The sequence below is a fragment of the Phacochoerus africanus genome, chromosome 1 (assembly GCF_016906955.1).
Source record: "Phacochoerus africanus isolate WHEZ1 chromosome 1, ROS_Pafr_v1, whole genome shotgun sequence".
Lineage (NCBI taxonomy): Eukaryota > Metazoa > Chordata > Mammalia > Artiodactyla > Suidae > Phacochoerus > Phacochoerus africanus.
In genome coordinates, this window is record NC_062544.1 from 116240872 (window position 1) to 116255922 (window position 15051).

General features: G+C 46.7%; 2 protein-coding genes across 2 annotated transcripts in view; one reads left to right on the forward strand and one right to left on the reverse strand.

The window, feature by feature from the left end:
- CHDH (choline dehydrogenase) overlaps window positions 1-9531 on the reverse strand; it is a 45890-nt gene extending 36359 nt beyond the window's left edge. The window contains exons 1-4 of the mRNA XM_047776970.1: window positions 8794-9531; window positions 8322-8429; window positions 2908-2986; window positions 1919-2049 (exon numbers count right to left, since the gene is read on the reverse strand). The gene's annotated coding sequence lies outside the window, so the exon portion shown is untranslated. The remainder of the gene's footprint in view (window positions 1-1918; window positions 2050-2907; window positions 2987-8321; window positions 8430-8793) is intronic.
- On the forward strand, window positions 36-14817 carry IL17RB (interleukin 17 receptor B). The gene is made up of 11 exons (XM_047777001.1): window positions 36-110; window positions 2161-2185; window positions 2918-3058; window positions 4739-4866; window positions 5270-5396; window positions 7382-7429; window positions 9527-9669; window positions 10030-10095; window positions 11139-11238; window positions 12605-12703; window positions 13850-14817. The coding sequence occupies exons 1-11, from the start codon at window positions 51-53 to the stop codon at window positions 14410-14412; spliced, it is 1500 nt and encodes a 499-aa protein (XP_047632957.1). The 5' UTR covers window positions 36-50; the 3' UTR covers window positions 14413-14817.
- Window positions 14818-15051: the final 234 nt, after the last annotated feature.

Below are 15051 nucleotides of genomic sequence, written 5' to 3' on the forward strand. Positions count from 1 at the left end.
TGTCTGCAGACTGGCTCGGACCCCGTGAGGTAGCTGGAAGTCGCCCCGCGATGTTACTAGTGCTGCTGAGCCTGGCCGCGCTGTGCTGGGGTGCCATGCCCCCAGAGCCGGTAAGCTTCCGTCCGCGCTCCTCTTTTGCCTTCCCCCATCCCTTGATCCCGGATCCTGATGCCGTCCCACCTGTCACCTTATGATCCGAGGCTTTTGCGTTGGGCTGTCTGGAGGGGGCAGATGTGCACCCTCTGGGCAGCCGGCATGTCCCAGCCAGGGAGTCACTGGGCGATAGATTGCTTGTTGACTCAGGGGCAGAGGAATCAGAGAGACCGGGGTTCACATGTCACCTTGCACTTTTGATTAAGCTGTTTACGCTCCTAGAGCCTAGGTGTCCTCTTCTGTAAAACAAAGGGTCCTACTCTAACTCACCAAAATCTAGTGACAGCAACAGCACCTTCAAGGCAGCAGCAAAGAGCCCCACACACAGTCGGGGTTCAACACTGTTATTGCTTGGGGTCTTGAGTCTGCCTGCTTTGGGGGCACAAGAGCTGCTTCTCCATTTCACTTTTTTTTTTTTTTTTGACTTTTTTTAGGGCCACACCTGCAGCATGTGGAGGTTCCCAGGCTAGGGGTCTAATCAGAGCTGCAGCTGCCGGCCTATACCACAGCCACAGCAATACCAGATCTGAGCCACATCTGCAAACTACACCGCGGCTCACAGCAATACTGGATCCTTAACCCACTGAGCGAGGCCAGGGATCGAACCCACAACCTCCTGGTTCCTAGTCGGATTTGCTTCCACTGCACCACAATAGGAATTTCCACTCGCCTTTCTTGCCATACTGATTTTGCTGTTCTGGGGCCCTTGTTCCCAAAGCTACGCTCCTGAACTCTACTGCAGGTTTCCTTTCTTCTCCTGAGTCTTGAAAGATTGAGGGAATCTTCAGGGTTGTTAAACAAAAAGCTCACTTTTAAAATAGTATCTGAAGCTATGATGCTGCCCTTTTAGCACATAGCCTAAAAGCATTTTGTTACTTGGTGATGGAAAGACAAATCCCCTTCCCTGCCCTGGTGTCTTCAGTTACTCTTTTTACTTCTCAGTTCACAGCCCAAACTCCTGGGCCTTTTCCTCTAAAGGAAGAATTCATTGCCTTTGAAGTAGCTGCCTAATATATGAGGCTGACAGCTTGAACTCTGTAAAGTTTAGAGCTATTATTGCTTTGCTTCTTCCTAAAATTTGTCTCACTAGCCCTTTAACAAGAACTTAGCTCCCACTATGGTGGCTCCTTTGTTTAAAAGACTGTCTGACAATATCCTTTGGAGTTCAGCTTGAAAAAGACAATGAGTGACTGACAATTTCACCCAATTCAGAATACTCAAACCATCAAAAGTTTTGCTGTCTTACAAGGTGTTTAGAAATGTTGAGGTTTCAAGAGCTCAGATTCCAGAGCTGGTGGACTTAGCACTTTGGGTCTTGTCACTGGAACTTGCTGCTGCCTTTTAGGTTCAGTATTTTATCCCAAAATCAAAGTACTGATTATTTTTTCTTATAAAAAGACATGACCAGTTAACACCAAAGGATTTAATACTGGCCTTTTTTAGACATTGACAATACTATTTTTTAAGCTCATTTTAAAATGTGTTGAAACCACAGTTGCCTTATGATTTTGCAAATAGCTCAGGTACCTTTTATATTAGAAGAGGAATTTTGTTAAAGAACCTGGGAAAGTTACCATGGACTGCATTCTTCTGCTCATCTTCTTGGCACAGCCAGTCCTTGACCTGGGGCAATCAATAAATATTCTAGACTGTCCTAAAAATCTACAGTTAAACATTAGAGTGTGAAGGGAACTTCATGATGGTCCAGAGTTATCCCCTGTTTGTAGCAGGGAGGGCTGAGGTACAGAAAGGAGTGGGAACCCACCTGTCTTTAAATGAATTGATGGGCAGACTTGAGGATCAAGTGTCCTGGAGGTTAATCTCTACCATGGGGCTGCTCAGTCTCCTCCAAACAGTGAAGTGGAACCGGCTCAGCTTTTCTTTGAGCATTCATCACTTGCATATGCATTTAAAGAAAAAAAAATGGTGTTTTTGTCTCATTTGGCAACTGAAAGCTTGTGATTTTCTGGCATTCAACATGACACTCAGTTTCTTTCTCTCTTGCAGACAATTCAGTGTGGCTCTGAGCCTGGTAGGTGCACTAGGAAATGGGTATGTGGGGCTTTACATCAAAAGCTCAGTTGGACTTTTAGGAAACCCAAATCCTAGCAATGGGTCATCAGAGACCATGCACAGGGTGAACCAGTGCTTTGTTAGCTGATGCAAGTGAAGCCTCTACCTGCCCAAGGCAGAGCTCCTGGGGTTTGGGGTGGGCCATAAGAGGCACAGGCAGGGCAGGAATCACTATGCCCCTCCTCGAAGGGAGATTAAGTGCCATGGGAAGGACAGCACTTAGAGCTGGGAACAAAAAAAAATGTTTCAGAGAAGGAATGTTGGAGATGGTAGCATCTGAAGAATGCGTGGGTTTCTCCCCAAGAAATGTGGATGGGCAGGGTGAGCTGAAGGACAGATGTGACCAGCAGGGACTGGAGTAAGGAAGGGTGAGCCATGTAGGCCAGCTGGCTGGAGTCCAAGTTGAGGCATGGGGAAGGCAGGACTGGTCCTAATATAACCATGTCAAGTACATTAGATACACTTGTACACAGGGACCTGGAGTGGTCCCACCTGCTCTGTAGGTTGGGGCTAGGCAGTTGAGCATCATGCTGGCCGTATTATCAGCCAGCACTGAGAAATGTCTGACCTGCCTTAGGAGGAAGAAGAGATGAATTGTGAATGAGGGGTGGGTAAGGGTGGGGCACAGAGATCAGGTGGCACTGGATTAGGCTGGGGAGGGGGTGACATGGGCAGTCTCACCTTCTCCCAGGACTGTCTCCAGAATGGATGGTTCGACACGCTCTGACCCCAGGAGACTTGAGGGACCTCCAAGTGGAACCTATTAAAAGCAGTGTTGCAGTGGAGGACTATTCAATTTTGATGAACATAAGCTGGATACTCCGGGCAGATGGTAAGTTTGCATCAGTCAAAGATAAGGCCTGACATGTCTACTAAAGCAGAAATGGGGACTTCCCTGGTGGCTCAGTGGGTTAAGGATCTGATGTCACTGTTGTAGCATGGGTTCAATTCCTGGCAAAACAAAAAAACAAAAAAAACCCCAAACAAACAAACCAAAACCCAAAAAACAAAAAACAAAAAACAAAAAAACAAAAAACCCAGAAAGAAAGAGCAGAAACCGGCAGACTCTGTGACCCATTACTTCCTTAGTCTGATACCCAACAAACTATATACAGATATAAAACAAAACCACAGACTAGAATATTCATAGTAGCAGTATTCATAGCACCAAAAAAATGGAATGCATCAAATGCCTGAAGGTAGATTTGGAATCACAAAACAGAATCCATTAGAGTGATGAGCATGAATTATATCTGTATAGTCCTATATAGATATCAACATGGCATGATCTATAACTACACACAACATGGGTGAATCTCAGACATAAGCTAGATTCAGAGTTCATACATTCATATCTGCACACAGGCCTGCAGTCCTACCCACCAAAAGACACCATTAACAAAAAGTGTAAAACAGGCAAAACTACCCTAAGCAGTTAGAAGTCATGACTACTGTGGCTACTCTCAGCTGTGGGAGAAACTGAAAGGAAGCCTGGGGGACACTCCTGGGGTGTTCCTTGACCTGGGTTCTGACTGCATGAGTGTGGAAACTGATCGAGTGGCACACTGAGTACTATACTATATGTCATGCCATCCTTCATTGAAGAAAACGGGTTAAGGCCAGGGATGACCCCCCACGTTTAGGAAAGCATTCCCTCGGGTAGATAACTTTTCCACTCCAAATGGCATCGTGGGAGTCCTGGCATTTCCCCAGGGTACCTTGTGAGTTCTTTGGATGAACAAATCCTGAGGCCCTAAGCACCATGTCTGTGGGTTCTACCCATAAATTCAGCTCAATTCCTTCTGGTCAATAATCTGGGAGTGCCATGCACGGAGAGATGAGTCAGCTACAGTCCCTGCCCAGGTTGGGTTCTCATGGCCCAGGGGTAGGCAGGCACAAGCACAGACAGGGTCTGGGGAATCCCAGAGGCACCTGTACTCCATCTGAGGTGGGCGGGAAGGAGGGCGGGAGAAGCAGGAGAGGGCTCTGGGGAGACCACATTAAGTTAGATGTTGCAATGATGCATGTGGCTTCATCCTGGCTCCTTCTACAGAGTGAGGTCTTGTCTTTGTTAGCTGTTGTTTTAGGCATGTGCATAAGTTAGGTGTTGAAGAGGCAGAGAATATGAGGAAAGGGCATTCAAGGGAGAAGAATCGGCATGGATAAAGGTGCAACCAGAACAGGCATGGCTGGTGGTGACCCTCTGGAAGGCCTTGGTGGTGGTCTACACAGCAGGTCTGTTCCTCTTAAAAGACCCAGAATAGTGCAGTGAAATTCAGGCTTAGGAATTTGAACCTATATTCTGCCTCTGATGAACTCTGTAAACTAAGGCAAAGCTACCTGAAATTCTGTAAGGCTTGCTCACCCCATCTGTAAACCAGGGACAACCATAGTGCTTACCTTTGATGGCTACAGTGAATGTGAACTGCCATGAGGCAGGTAGGCTGTCTAGCATTGGCTGCCCACATAAGAAGCACTAAATACACGACTGCCTTCTTGCCTACCTTGGCAGCCAGTATCCGATTGCTGAAGGCCACCAAGATCTGTGTGACGGGCAAGAGCCAGAAGCAGACCTACAGCTGCGTGAGGTGCAATTACACTGAGGCCTTCCAGACTCAGACCAGACCCTCTGGCGGCAAAGTAAGCACTTAGAGACCCTTGCATAACAGTCACGGAAGCCAGGTCCTTTGTTGGGGGTGTGCATATTGAGCCACACACACACAGGCCGGGGAGCAGCTATAACCGGGAGCAGGATGACCAGGTTCAAATCCCAGTTTGGGCCATTTCTCTGCTGTGTGCCTTGGGCAAGTCAGCATTTCTGGGCCTTAGTTTCTCCATCAGCAAAGTGAGGGGAGTTGAACTTAAATTATATCCTGGCTCTAGAATTTTACAATTTTTTGAATCTGTGAGTTACACTGGTAACTGTATGGGGTCCATTTCCTTAGCAGACATTGGCTAGAGATGTAAGCAGCAGCAAGTTAGGAAATGAAGTTGACAATGAAAAGGACTTGGAAATTTCAGGGATTCCTGCTTTGCCTTGCAGTGGATGTTTTCCTACGTAGGCTTTCCAGTAGAGCTGAATACACGCTATTTCATTGGAGCCCATAATATCCCCAATGCAAATATGAACGAAGATGGCCCCTCCTTGGCTGTGAACTTCACCTCACCAGGTAAACTTCCTCGATCTTCTCGTCTTATCGGACCCCTGCTTTGGTACAGAGAATGCAGGGTACCGTGGACTAGCATTTGGCCTTGCTAGTCTGTGTTTCCTCATCTGTAATATGTACAAGGCACTACAGGGAGAGCACTAAGGCAGGTTTGTAGGGGAAAGCCCATTCTTGTGTGTCAGGCACTATGCTGAGCACTTGACACGCAGAATCACTTAAGCCTCCGACAACCCTGAGGTTGGGATAGCCCCATCTTACAGATGAAGAAATTGAGAGCTTAAGTAACTTGCCCTGGTTATGTACCCAGTAGAAGTGAAGCTGACATCAAACTCTGGTTCTTCTTGACTGATGCACTTTTAGCCACTCTTTATCGTTGACGCAAACTGTTTGTTCCAGTCTGTTTCACGGCAGGCTATGTAATCTGATGGCATGTTGCTAGTCTCTGACAATGTCTGGAATCCAGTAGGCTTGACCCCTGAGGTGTGGTGAAGAAGCAGGGTGGCACTAAGTTAATTGCTAGGTTCTTTCCCCTGCTCTATGACACCTGACCAGCTAGTGCTCTGATGTCACACCTGCAGTGTCACGCATGGGGCTGGGATGAGTTTGGGGATTGTTTGTATGGAGGGTCTAGTACCCGGCCCCAGCAGTTCCCACACTACCACCACCCAGGCTGGGTCACCTGTTCTGTATCCTACGCCTGTCCCTGTCCCAGGCATAGCACTGAAGCCAAATGGGGAAATTTTCAATTCATTGTTGTTCCTTGGTCATGGTCCAGTGTATTCCTGGCATCACACCATATACCTGCACCTTTCTTGATGAGACCAAATCTCATTTTTAAAAAATGATATTTTGGAGTAATTTTACATTTACAGAGAAGTTGCAAAGACAGTACAGATTCCCCTATCATTAACATCCTAAGTTACCATGGTCTGTTTGTCACAACTAAGAAACCAACACTTGTACATTTCTATGAACTAAACTCCAGACTTTATTTGGATTTCAGCTGCTTTTCCATTAATGTCCTCTTTCTGTCCCCACAGCATTTAGTCCCTCTGTCTCCTCAGTCTCATCTGGTCTGTGACAGCTTCTAGCCTTTTCCCATTTTCACAACCATAGCAGTCTTGAGGTGTGCTGGCTGTGCATCCTGCAGGATGTCCCCCAGTCTGGATTTGGCTTATCCTTGCCTCGTGTTTAGACTGGAGACATACGTGTTTGGTGAGAATTCTGCAGAGGTGAAGCATCCTTCTCATGACACCCTGTCAGAGTGGGTGGTGCACCCCTTTGTCACTTGGTTACATGGTATCTGCCAGGCTTTTCCATGTCAACCTACTATCTTTCCTTTTCCCTGCTCTCGTTTTTGGAAGCAAATCACTAAGTCTCCCCAGTCCTGGGGTGGGGGTGTATATAGGATGGGCTTAAGCTCTACCTCCTAGAAGGGGCAGTATTACCAAACCTCCTTTTTTTTGGTCTTTTTAGGGCCGCACCTACAGCAACAGAAGTTCCCAGGCTAGGGGTTTAACTGGAGCTGCAGCTGCTGGCCTACACCACAGCCACATCAATGCAGGATCTAAGCCGCACCACAGCTCATGGCAACACCAGATCTTTAACCCATTGAGTGAAGGCAGGGATCAAACTCACGTGTTCATGGATCCTAGTCAAGTTCATTACCGCTGAGCCACAATGGGAACTCCCCCAAACCTCATTTTTGAAGAAAGGTTGATTTCCAAGTCTTCTCTTGGGGATCAGATACTGTTTTGATAATGGCTGTATTTAAAGTGGACTCTGGTTATCACTTCATGGGTAGATAACCTTCTGTTTAACAGTACAATGTTAGTGTCCCATTTAAATCTGCTATCTGACCTCCTATCTGGAATGTTCTGGCAATTCCTTAGAGGTGTGGTGAGCATATTTGTGTGCATACTTGTTGGCGAGGGGGTGGAGAAGAGATTTGTTTTTCTAAAATGTAAAACTTTCACTCAAATTTCCAGGCTGCCTGGACCGCATAATGAAATACAAAAAAAAGTGCATTGAGGCAGGTAAGTAAATACATCATTTGCTTGTGTTATTAGAAGCAGCTCATAACTTGAGTCATGACAGCTCAGTTGAATTTTTTTTTTTTCCTGCACTGTGACATGTGGAATTTCCCGGGCCAGAGATTGAACCCATGCCGCAATTGCAACCCATGCCTTCGGGTTGGTTGTGGCAACACTGAATCCTTAGCCCACTGCACCACTGGGGAACTTTCTCAATTGAACTTCTTCTGAGTTCTGAATTGAACTTCCTCAGATGAAAGAACTGAGGCCTAGAATGGGAGGTGTGTGTATTCAAGTTGCTCAGACAGTTAAGGCCAATCCCCAGTTAGTACTTGCCCACTGAATCCAGCAGCCTGTCCAAGGATGGACAGGCTCTTAGGTTTATGTCGTAAGCAAGTCACAGAAAACTGCCCCATCCCCTTGATTTTTTCTTTGTCTTTCTGTCTTTTCTAGGGCCGCTCCCATGGCACATGGAGGTCCCCAGGCTAGGGGTCTAATTGGAGCCGTAGCCACTGGCCTACGCCACAGCCACTGGCCTTCGCCACAGCCAGAGCAATGCAGGATCCAAGCCACGTCTGCGACCTACACCACAGCTCACGACAATGCCAGATCCTTGACCCACTGAGCAAGGCCAGGGAATGAACCCGCAACCTCCTGGTTCCTAGTCAGATTTGTTAACCACTGCGCCACTACGGGAACTCCTCCCCTTGATTAAAGTAACATTTTAGGAGTTCCTGTTGTGGCTCAGCAGAAATGAATTTGACTAGCATCCATGAGGATGCTATAGCGGCTATAGCTCCAATTCAACCCCTAGCCTAGAACTTCCATATGCCGTGGGAACGGCCCTGAAAAGACAAAAAAAATGAAGTAACATTTTAGCCCAAATTGCACTTACCCAAAAGCCCTTCCTGCCTGGATGGGAATCTCTGAGTCCTCCGCGTGCCCGGGACACCAGGACCACTAAGCTGTGGCCATGGGGACCCTGTGCACCTTCTGCTCGGATCTGCAAACAGTCAAGGTGGGAGTGTTAGCTAAAGAAATGAACTAGGAGCATACTTTCAACCTGTGACCCCAGCGGGTTCCACGTCTTGCAGGCCAGACTGAAAACCCACCCTACTCTTTGAAATCTGAAAAAAGCCCCTTCAGGATAATTAGTCCCAAGTGTCCAATTTCCAAGGGCTTTACAAGGATTTGTGTGCACTTCTTGGTAGTACAATCTTAGGGTGCTAATGAAGCTAGTAGTATTTTGGGGGATGGATCTCTTTTAGGCACCCCCACCCCACAGGCATCCCTGTGAACCCTAGCAGACTGAGGCCACGTGGGCTCCTTGCTGGAAGGCAGAGTTGGAGTATTGTGTTTCCTCTCACCTCCCACCGGGAGAGACCTGGAGTATGGAGGACACTGCAGGGCGGGCAAGGGTCTAACGGCCTTGGTTGGAGTAGACACCAACTCCTAAAGACAGTTCTGAGCAAGCGCCGTAAATGGTCTCCTGGGTGGGGAAAATAATGCATGCTATTGTGTATCATGTTCCTGGAAATTAACAGTGTTGATTTGCAAGCCACATGAATGAAACAACCGGCTTTTTCTCAGAGTACACCTGTCAGGATATCTTCTAAGCCATGAGGCATTTCCTTATTTCCTGACATCCAGTAAAGCTGTGATAGATGGAGCTCCTGCAACTTACAATGTTCTAGTAGTTGTAGTCCTGATCCTGAACCCACTCACTCTATAAACTTGGACATCTCTCCTAACCTGTGGCTCCTGCTCCCCATCCTGGAAAGGAGATCTTGACCCCTGCTCTTCATTCACAATGGCTGTTGAGAATAGAAGGGAGTAGTAGAACCCAGCTCGTGTCTCCCAACAGCCTCAGCCAGGGAAGAGAATCTCAGCAAAGCAGTGATGTGGAATCCCTAACTTTTTCTTAAACTTTCTTTGGTAGCAGGTTACTTTGAGAGGATGAATAAAAGGTACACTGTGTAGTAGAGTCTGTATCTCTTGGACATGTGCCTGAGGATGTAGGGCTTTGTCAAGCCCTTTTTGGGAACTTAAATGAGGGCTGAGTCTGCAGCTCCATCCTTGTGATTCTCTCTTGCCTCAAAGGAAGTCTGTGGGATCCAAACATCACTGCTTGTAAGAAGAGCGAGAACACAGTAGAAGTGAATTTTACAACCAGTCCCCTTGGAAACAGATACATGGCTCTGATCCAAAACTCCACTGTAATTGGGACTTCTTATGTGTCGGAGGTATGTTTCCCCACTTTATTTCCTTACCACCACCCCATCCTCAACCTCCAGCTTTCCTTGCCTTGTTAAAGAATGCAGATTCCCTGGACAGGCTCTCTTTTGAGAGAGCACAGGCAGGACTGCTGTCCAAATGTGGGCTAGTCTGGTTAATTCAAAGAAAAACAAGTCCCTGAGGGCATCCACAGAAATGTCCCAGTGAATCTAAAACCAACCATCTTCAGCCAGAAGCATGGACTGAATCCCTATTCACACTAAGCATTCATAAACTGTTTGGGGAGAGTGATGTCTTCATGGGCAGTCCTTGACCTACTCACCTGTATGGCCCCTAATTCTTGATTTTGTCTCACTTACTTGCCCCAGAAAGAACTAACTCGAACTTCTGTGGTGGTTCAAGTGACTGGGGAAAGCGAAGGTGCTGTGGTCCAGGTAAAGTTCAACAGGATGCTCTGGGGAGGGGAGGGGCGCTGGAAGACCTACTGCACCTCCCCAGCTGCTTTGAGAAGTGCTTTCTAGTTGGAGCAGATGAGTTCTCAACCCGGCTCCACCAGCAGTCTCACATTAAGTGATGCCAACAGGGAGGCCTCCCCGGCTCCACCAGCAGTCTCACATTAAGTGATGCCAACAGGGAGGCCTGGCCTTCTTAGTTGTCTTCGCAGCGGTGAGGTCAGGAAGCTGATCTTATCGTCATGGTCCTTTTTGTTTCTTTGAGTCACTGCTGACTTTCCCACATTTATTCCCACCTCTGTCACAGAGCCTCAGAGGAATTCTGAGACAGGAACACCATTTTGTTTCCCCAAGTCATTCACTGCAAAAAATGAAGTAACAAAGGATTTGAAATCAGGTCTGGGTTCCCATCAGTGTGTGAACTCTGAAGGACAACTCTGTCCCCTCAGGGTCTGAGTTTACTCCACTGGAGAATGGGGAGTCCAGCTTGCAGATGCTTTCAGGGCTCTTTCCAGTCAGAGTGTATGAGGCTGTGAAGGGTCTGGATGGCATACAGCCACACCCAAGATACAAGAAGCTTTTGTTCTTTACTCCTGGGTGGCGCTCGGTCATTATGACTGCACCCCTTTTCCAGGGAACCAGACTCTCCTAGTCTCAGGGACTTACATGTTGTAAAGTGCTGACCTAGGTTGAGAGGAGTCCTACCACTGTTTTTCTAGAGGATGTATTTGTATATGTATCAGGATGTGACCTAACCCTTTTAGGGAAGGAAAATAACATCTCAGCAACATATACAAAGCTTAGGTTTGTAAGCCAGGAATCTTAGAAGGTGTTCGGTCTTAAGTCATTGGTCTGGATTTTAGGGCTTTGTTACAGAAGTATGACTGAGGGGGGACACTGTCCTATTACAATGCTAGGAAGGGGTTGGAGCCAGAGAAAAAGGGGAAGAGGAGTTCTGGTGGAAGAAGGAATAATGCTGAGACTGAGGTGTGGTGAGAGCTTTCTGAGCCCCACGTTTTTCTCAGCTGACTCCATATTTCCGTACCTGTGGCAACGACTGCATCCGACGCAGAGGAACCGTTGTGCGTTGCCCACACACAGGGGTCCCCTTCCCACAAGATCAGAGTAAGTACTCAGGCCTTTCCATGGGATGATGGAAAAGGCTCAGGATACGAAGGTCCCCCAGCCCCACCCCCATTCAATATGTGTCAGGCTGAAGGGGCAGTTTTTGGGAGGGGCATGAGGGAGGGTACCGGCCTACCTGCGCTGAACAAAGGTGCAGGGAAAATGGCAGTGCTGTGCCCAAGAACTGCAATCTGAGTTAAGAATTCAGCTTCATGGAGTTCCCCGTCGTGGCTCAGCAGAAACGAATCTGACTAGGAACCACGAGGTTGCAGGTTCGATCCCTGACCTCGCTCAGTGGGTTAAGGATCCGGCATTGTCGTGAGCTGTGGTGCAGGTCACAGACATGGCTCGGATCCTATGTTGCGGTGGCTGTGGTGTAGGCCGGCAGCCGTAGTCCGATTTGACCCCTAGCCTGGTAACCTCCATATGCTGTGGGTGTGGCCCTGGAAAAAAAAAAAAGGAAAATGAGATGAATGAGATTCAACATTCTTTACCAAGCAGGATACTCACAAGAAGGGAAAACATCAGGGGTGCATCAGTGGCATAAAAGGACTGACTGTATGAGGGAATGTACCTTTCACTGCGTCCTTTCTTATCCTCTGAGTGGCCAAGGCCTGGCTGTTACAGTAACTCCAGGTGGCCACACAGCCAACATTTGGATAACAAATGAGGAGTGTCGGCACCAAAAGACACACTTCACTGGTGCCTGAGAGCAGCCTGTTCTGCAGCATGTCTCTCTGGATTTAGAGATGCAAGTTCTTTCACTGCATCTGGACAAATGCTTCCGGAACTAGCCCAGGGCTGGGGTCAAAAGGTGGAAGGTGTTATTCTTGGAATGTAACCTCCTAACAGTCCTGGGCCCTGGCCACTGTGAGGGCACCGTGTCTACAGATCCCTGAGCACTTTTGCATGCAGGGGCTTACCTGATCCAACATTCCTTTGATGGGCGGCATTACCTCCCCACAGCTGTCAGTCTGACAGAGCCCTGAAAAACACCATCTGTGCTTATTATGTATGAAGTAACTGCACTCGGAATAACATTAATTCATCAAAGGACAAAACACCGAATGGAAACTCTGGTTGCTGCAGTGAAAATGCCTGTGTAGATGTGGAGTAAGAGGCCAAAGTGATTTTAGAGGACTGTTCCTAACCTCCTGGGTCCCCCTCTCCCCTTTAAGAATCTAATGAAAGACCTGGACAATCTAAGGAAAAACACACTGATCTGCAGACCCCATAGAGATCTACTAACTTTTGGCTTTAAAGGGACCAAAACTTCTACAAAGCACAGACTAAAAATTTTATTTTCCAAATAGGAGGTAGATTTGGTTTTGTTCTGCTGAAGATAAATAAGTTTTGTTTTCTCCAGGCAGAAGCATGTTGAGTGGCTGGCTGCCTCTCCTCCTCCTGGCTCTGCTGGTGGCCATATGGGTGCTAGCAGGTGGGATCTATCTGACCCGGAGGCATGGTAAGTGTTGTAATTCAGTTGAGAAATCTGGATGAGGAAGTAACACTGAATTTTTTTAAATGGGACATTCTTCCAGAGGCAATCATATTTTGGCATTAGACAGTCAGACAACATTTACTTAATGCCTTAGAGCTCTCCCAATAATAAATAACTCCTGATATAAGACTGATATAATGACTGGATCACATCTGCTAAGGTAAAGCAGGGCTTGGGACCTCCAGATCTGCTATCACCTGTTTTTTTGTTTTTTAAACCATCGAGGCATCTGCAAGGATTGAAATGGGCCAAAGATAGCTAAAAACGCACTGCATTTTACCTGTGATAGGTACTCGATGCTAGTTCCTTTTTCAAAAATAATTCTTCGAAGGCATAAGAACACTCACTTCGATTCATATACTCTAAGGATCTTTTCAACTCTAGAATACTGAGGACTTGAGTAAGAGGAAGGCCCACTGAAAACCCTTGCTTCTCTTCTCCTCCACACATAGACAAGGAAATATAAACACAGCCTTTGTGACATTGTAGACAGAACAAGATTATAATCTCATGTTCTTTCTTAGCTTAGAAAGCCACGTGGACCTTTGACCTTAGGAATACCTATATTTAGTGGATATTCTATGACCTGTATCCATTAGTTTCACACCTAGTTTCCATTCTACAGCACATACAGGACAGAATTCCAGTTTAGTTCCAGCTGAAATGGGGTACCTCTTAACCTTATGGAACTGTAAAGAAATTCTACCACCTGTAGGTAGAAGATGGAACAACTACTGAGTTGACCCAACTCAAAATGTGATGTGAAGGGCCAAAGGTCAGCCATCCTGTTTATATAAGGCACTAAAAATACTAAAGTTACAACCACTTACCTGAAACAGAGTACCTTACACATAAACAGTTTCCATGAATTTATTTGAAAAGGTATGTGCTTGATCATGAGGACTAATTCATGTCAGGGGCTTAAAAAACACCAGTGTGTTTCAGGTGATGTGCACAAAATGAACATCAGGGTACTTCCCTCTCTGGCAGTAATAACACATCCCTGGGGCTCAGCCTACGTGCCCTAGCAAGGGATCACTTATCAGCAATACTAGAGTGAAAGCCTACTATCTCCTGTCCATAGGTGACAAATGTTTTTCTCCCCCACAGAAAGAATTAAGACGACTTCCTTCTCTGCTACCATACTACTGCCCCCCATTAAGGTTCTTGTGGTTTACCCATCTGAAATATGTTTCCATCACACAGTTTGTTACTTTACTCGATTTCTTCAAAACCACTGCAGAAGTGAGGTTATCCTTGAAAAGTGGCAGAAAAAGAAAATAGCCGAGATGGGTCCCGTGCAGTGGCTTACCACTCAGAAGGCAGCAGCAGATAAGGTCATTTTCCTTCTTTCCAATGATGGCAACACAGCGTGTGATGGTACCTGCAGCAACAGCGAGGGCGGTCCCCATGAGAACTCCCAAGATCTGTTCCCCCTTGCCTTTAACCTCTTTTGCAGCGATCTGAGAAGCCAGACTCACCTGCACAAATACGTGGTGGTCTATTTCAGAGAGGTGGACACCAAAGATGACTACAGTGCACTCAGTGTCTGCCCCACATACCACCTCATGAAGGATGCCCCCGCTTTCTGCAAAGAGCTGCTCCACGCCGAGCAGCATGTGTCGGTGGGGAGAAGGCTGCAGGCCTGCCACTACAGCTGTTCTTCCCTGTAGCCCAGTCATGAAGTGGGAGACCTTTATGCCTTCCTACCCCTCCAGTGACAGGATTAAAAAAAGCATCTGTGATGATTTGGAAGTTCACTGAACAGGCTACTTGTAGGGAGGGTTACAATAGAAACTTAAACAACCCAGGGGGGTAGGAGTGCTGACCACTGAGCAGGTGAAAATCCATATATAGCTGTATAGTCTGCCCTCCCTATCTGTGATGCTGCAGATTGTGTAATACTGTAGTCTGTATTTATTGGAAGAAACCTGTATAAATGGATCTGCCCAATTCAAATGTGTTATTCAAGGGTCAACCATATGCATACCTACTATAGCAACAGGGAAAGGAAGGATTCATACACCATAGTCTTGTAATTAAAAAATTTTATGCCAATAAAGTTGTTACAAATATTACTAACTGCTGTGGCATTAAAGGACAGAAACTATAGCTACAAAGCTAAATCAATTTCATACCTAAAAATCAAGAAGTTATAATCTAAAATTATAACCATTCTGCTAATGCAATGATAAAGCATCTTCCAGCATCTTTTTTTTTTTTTTTGGCTTTTTAGGGCCACACCCGTGGCATATGGAGGGTCCCAGGCTAGGAGGTCTAATCAGAGCTACAGCTGCCGGCCTACACCATAG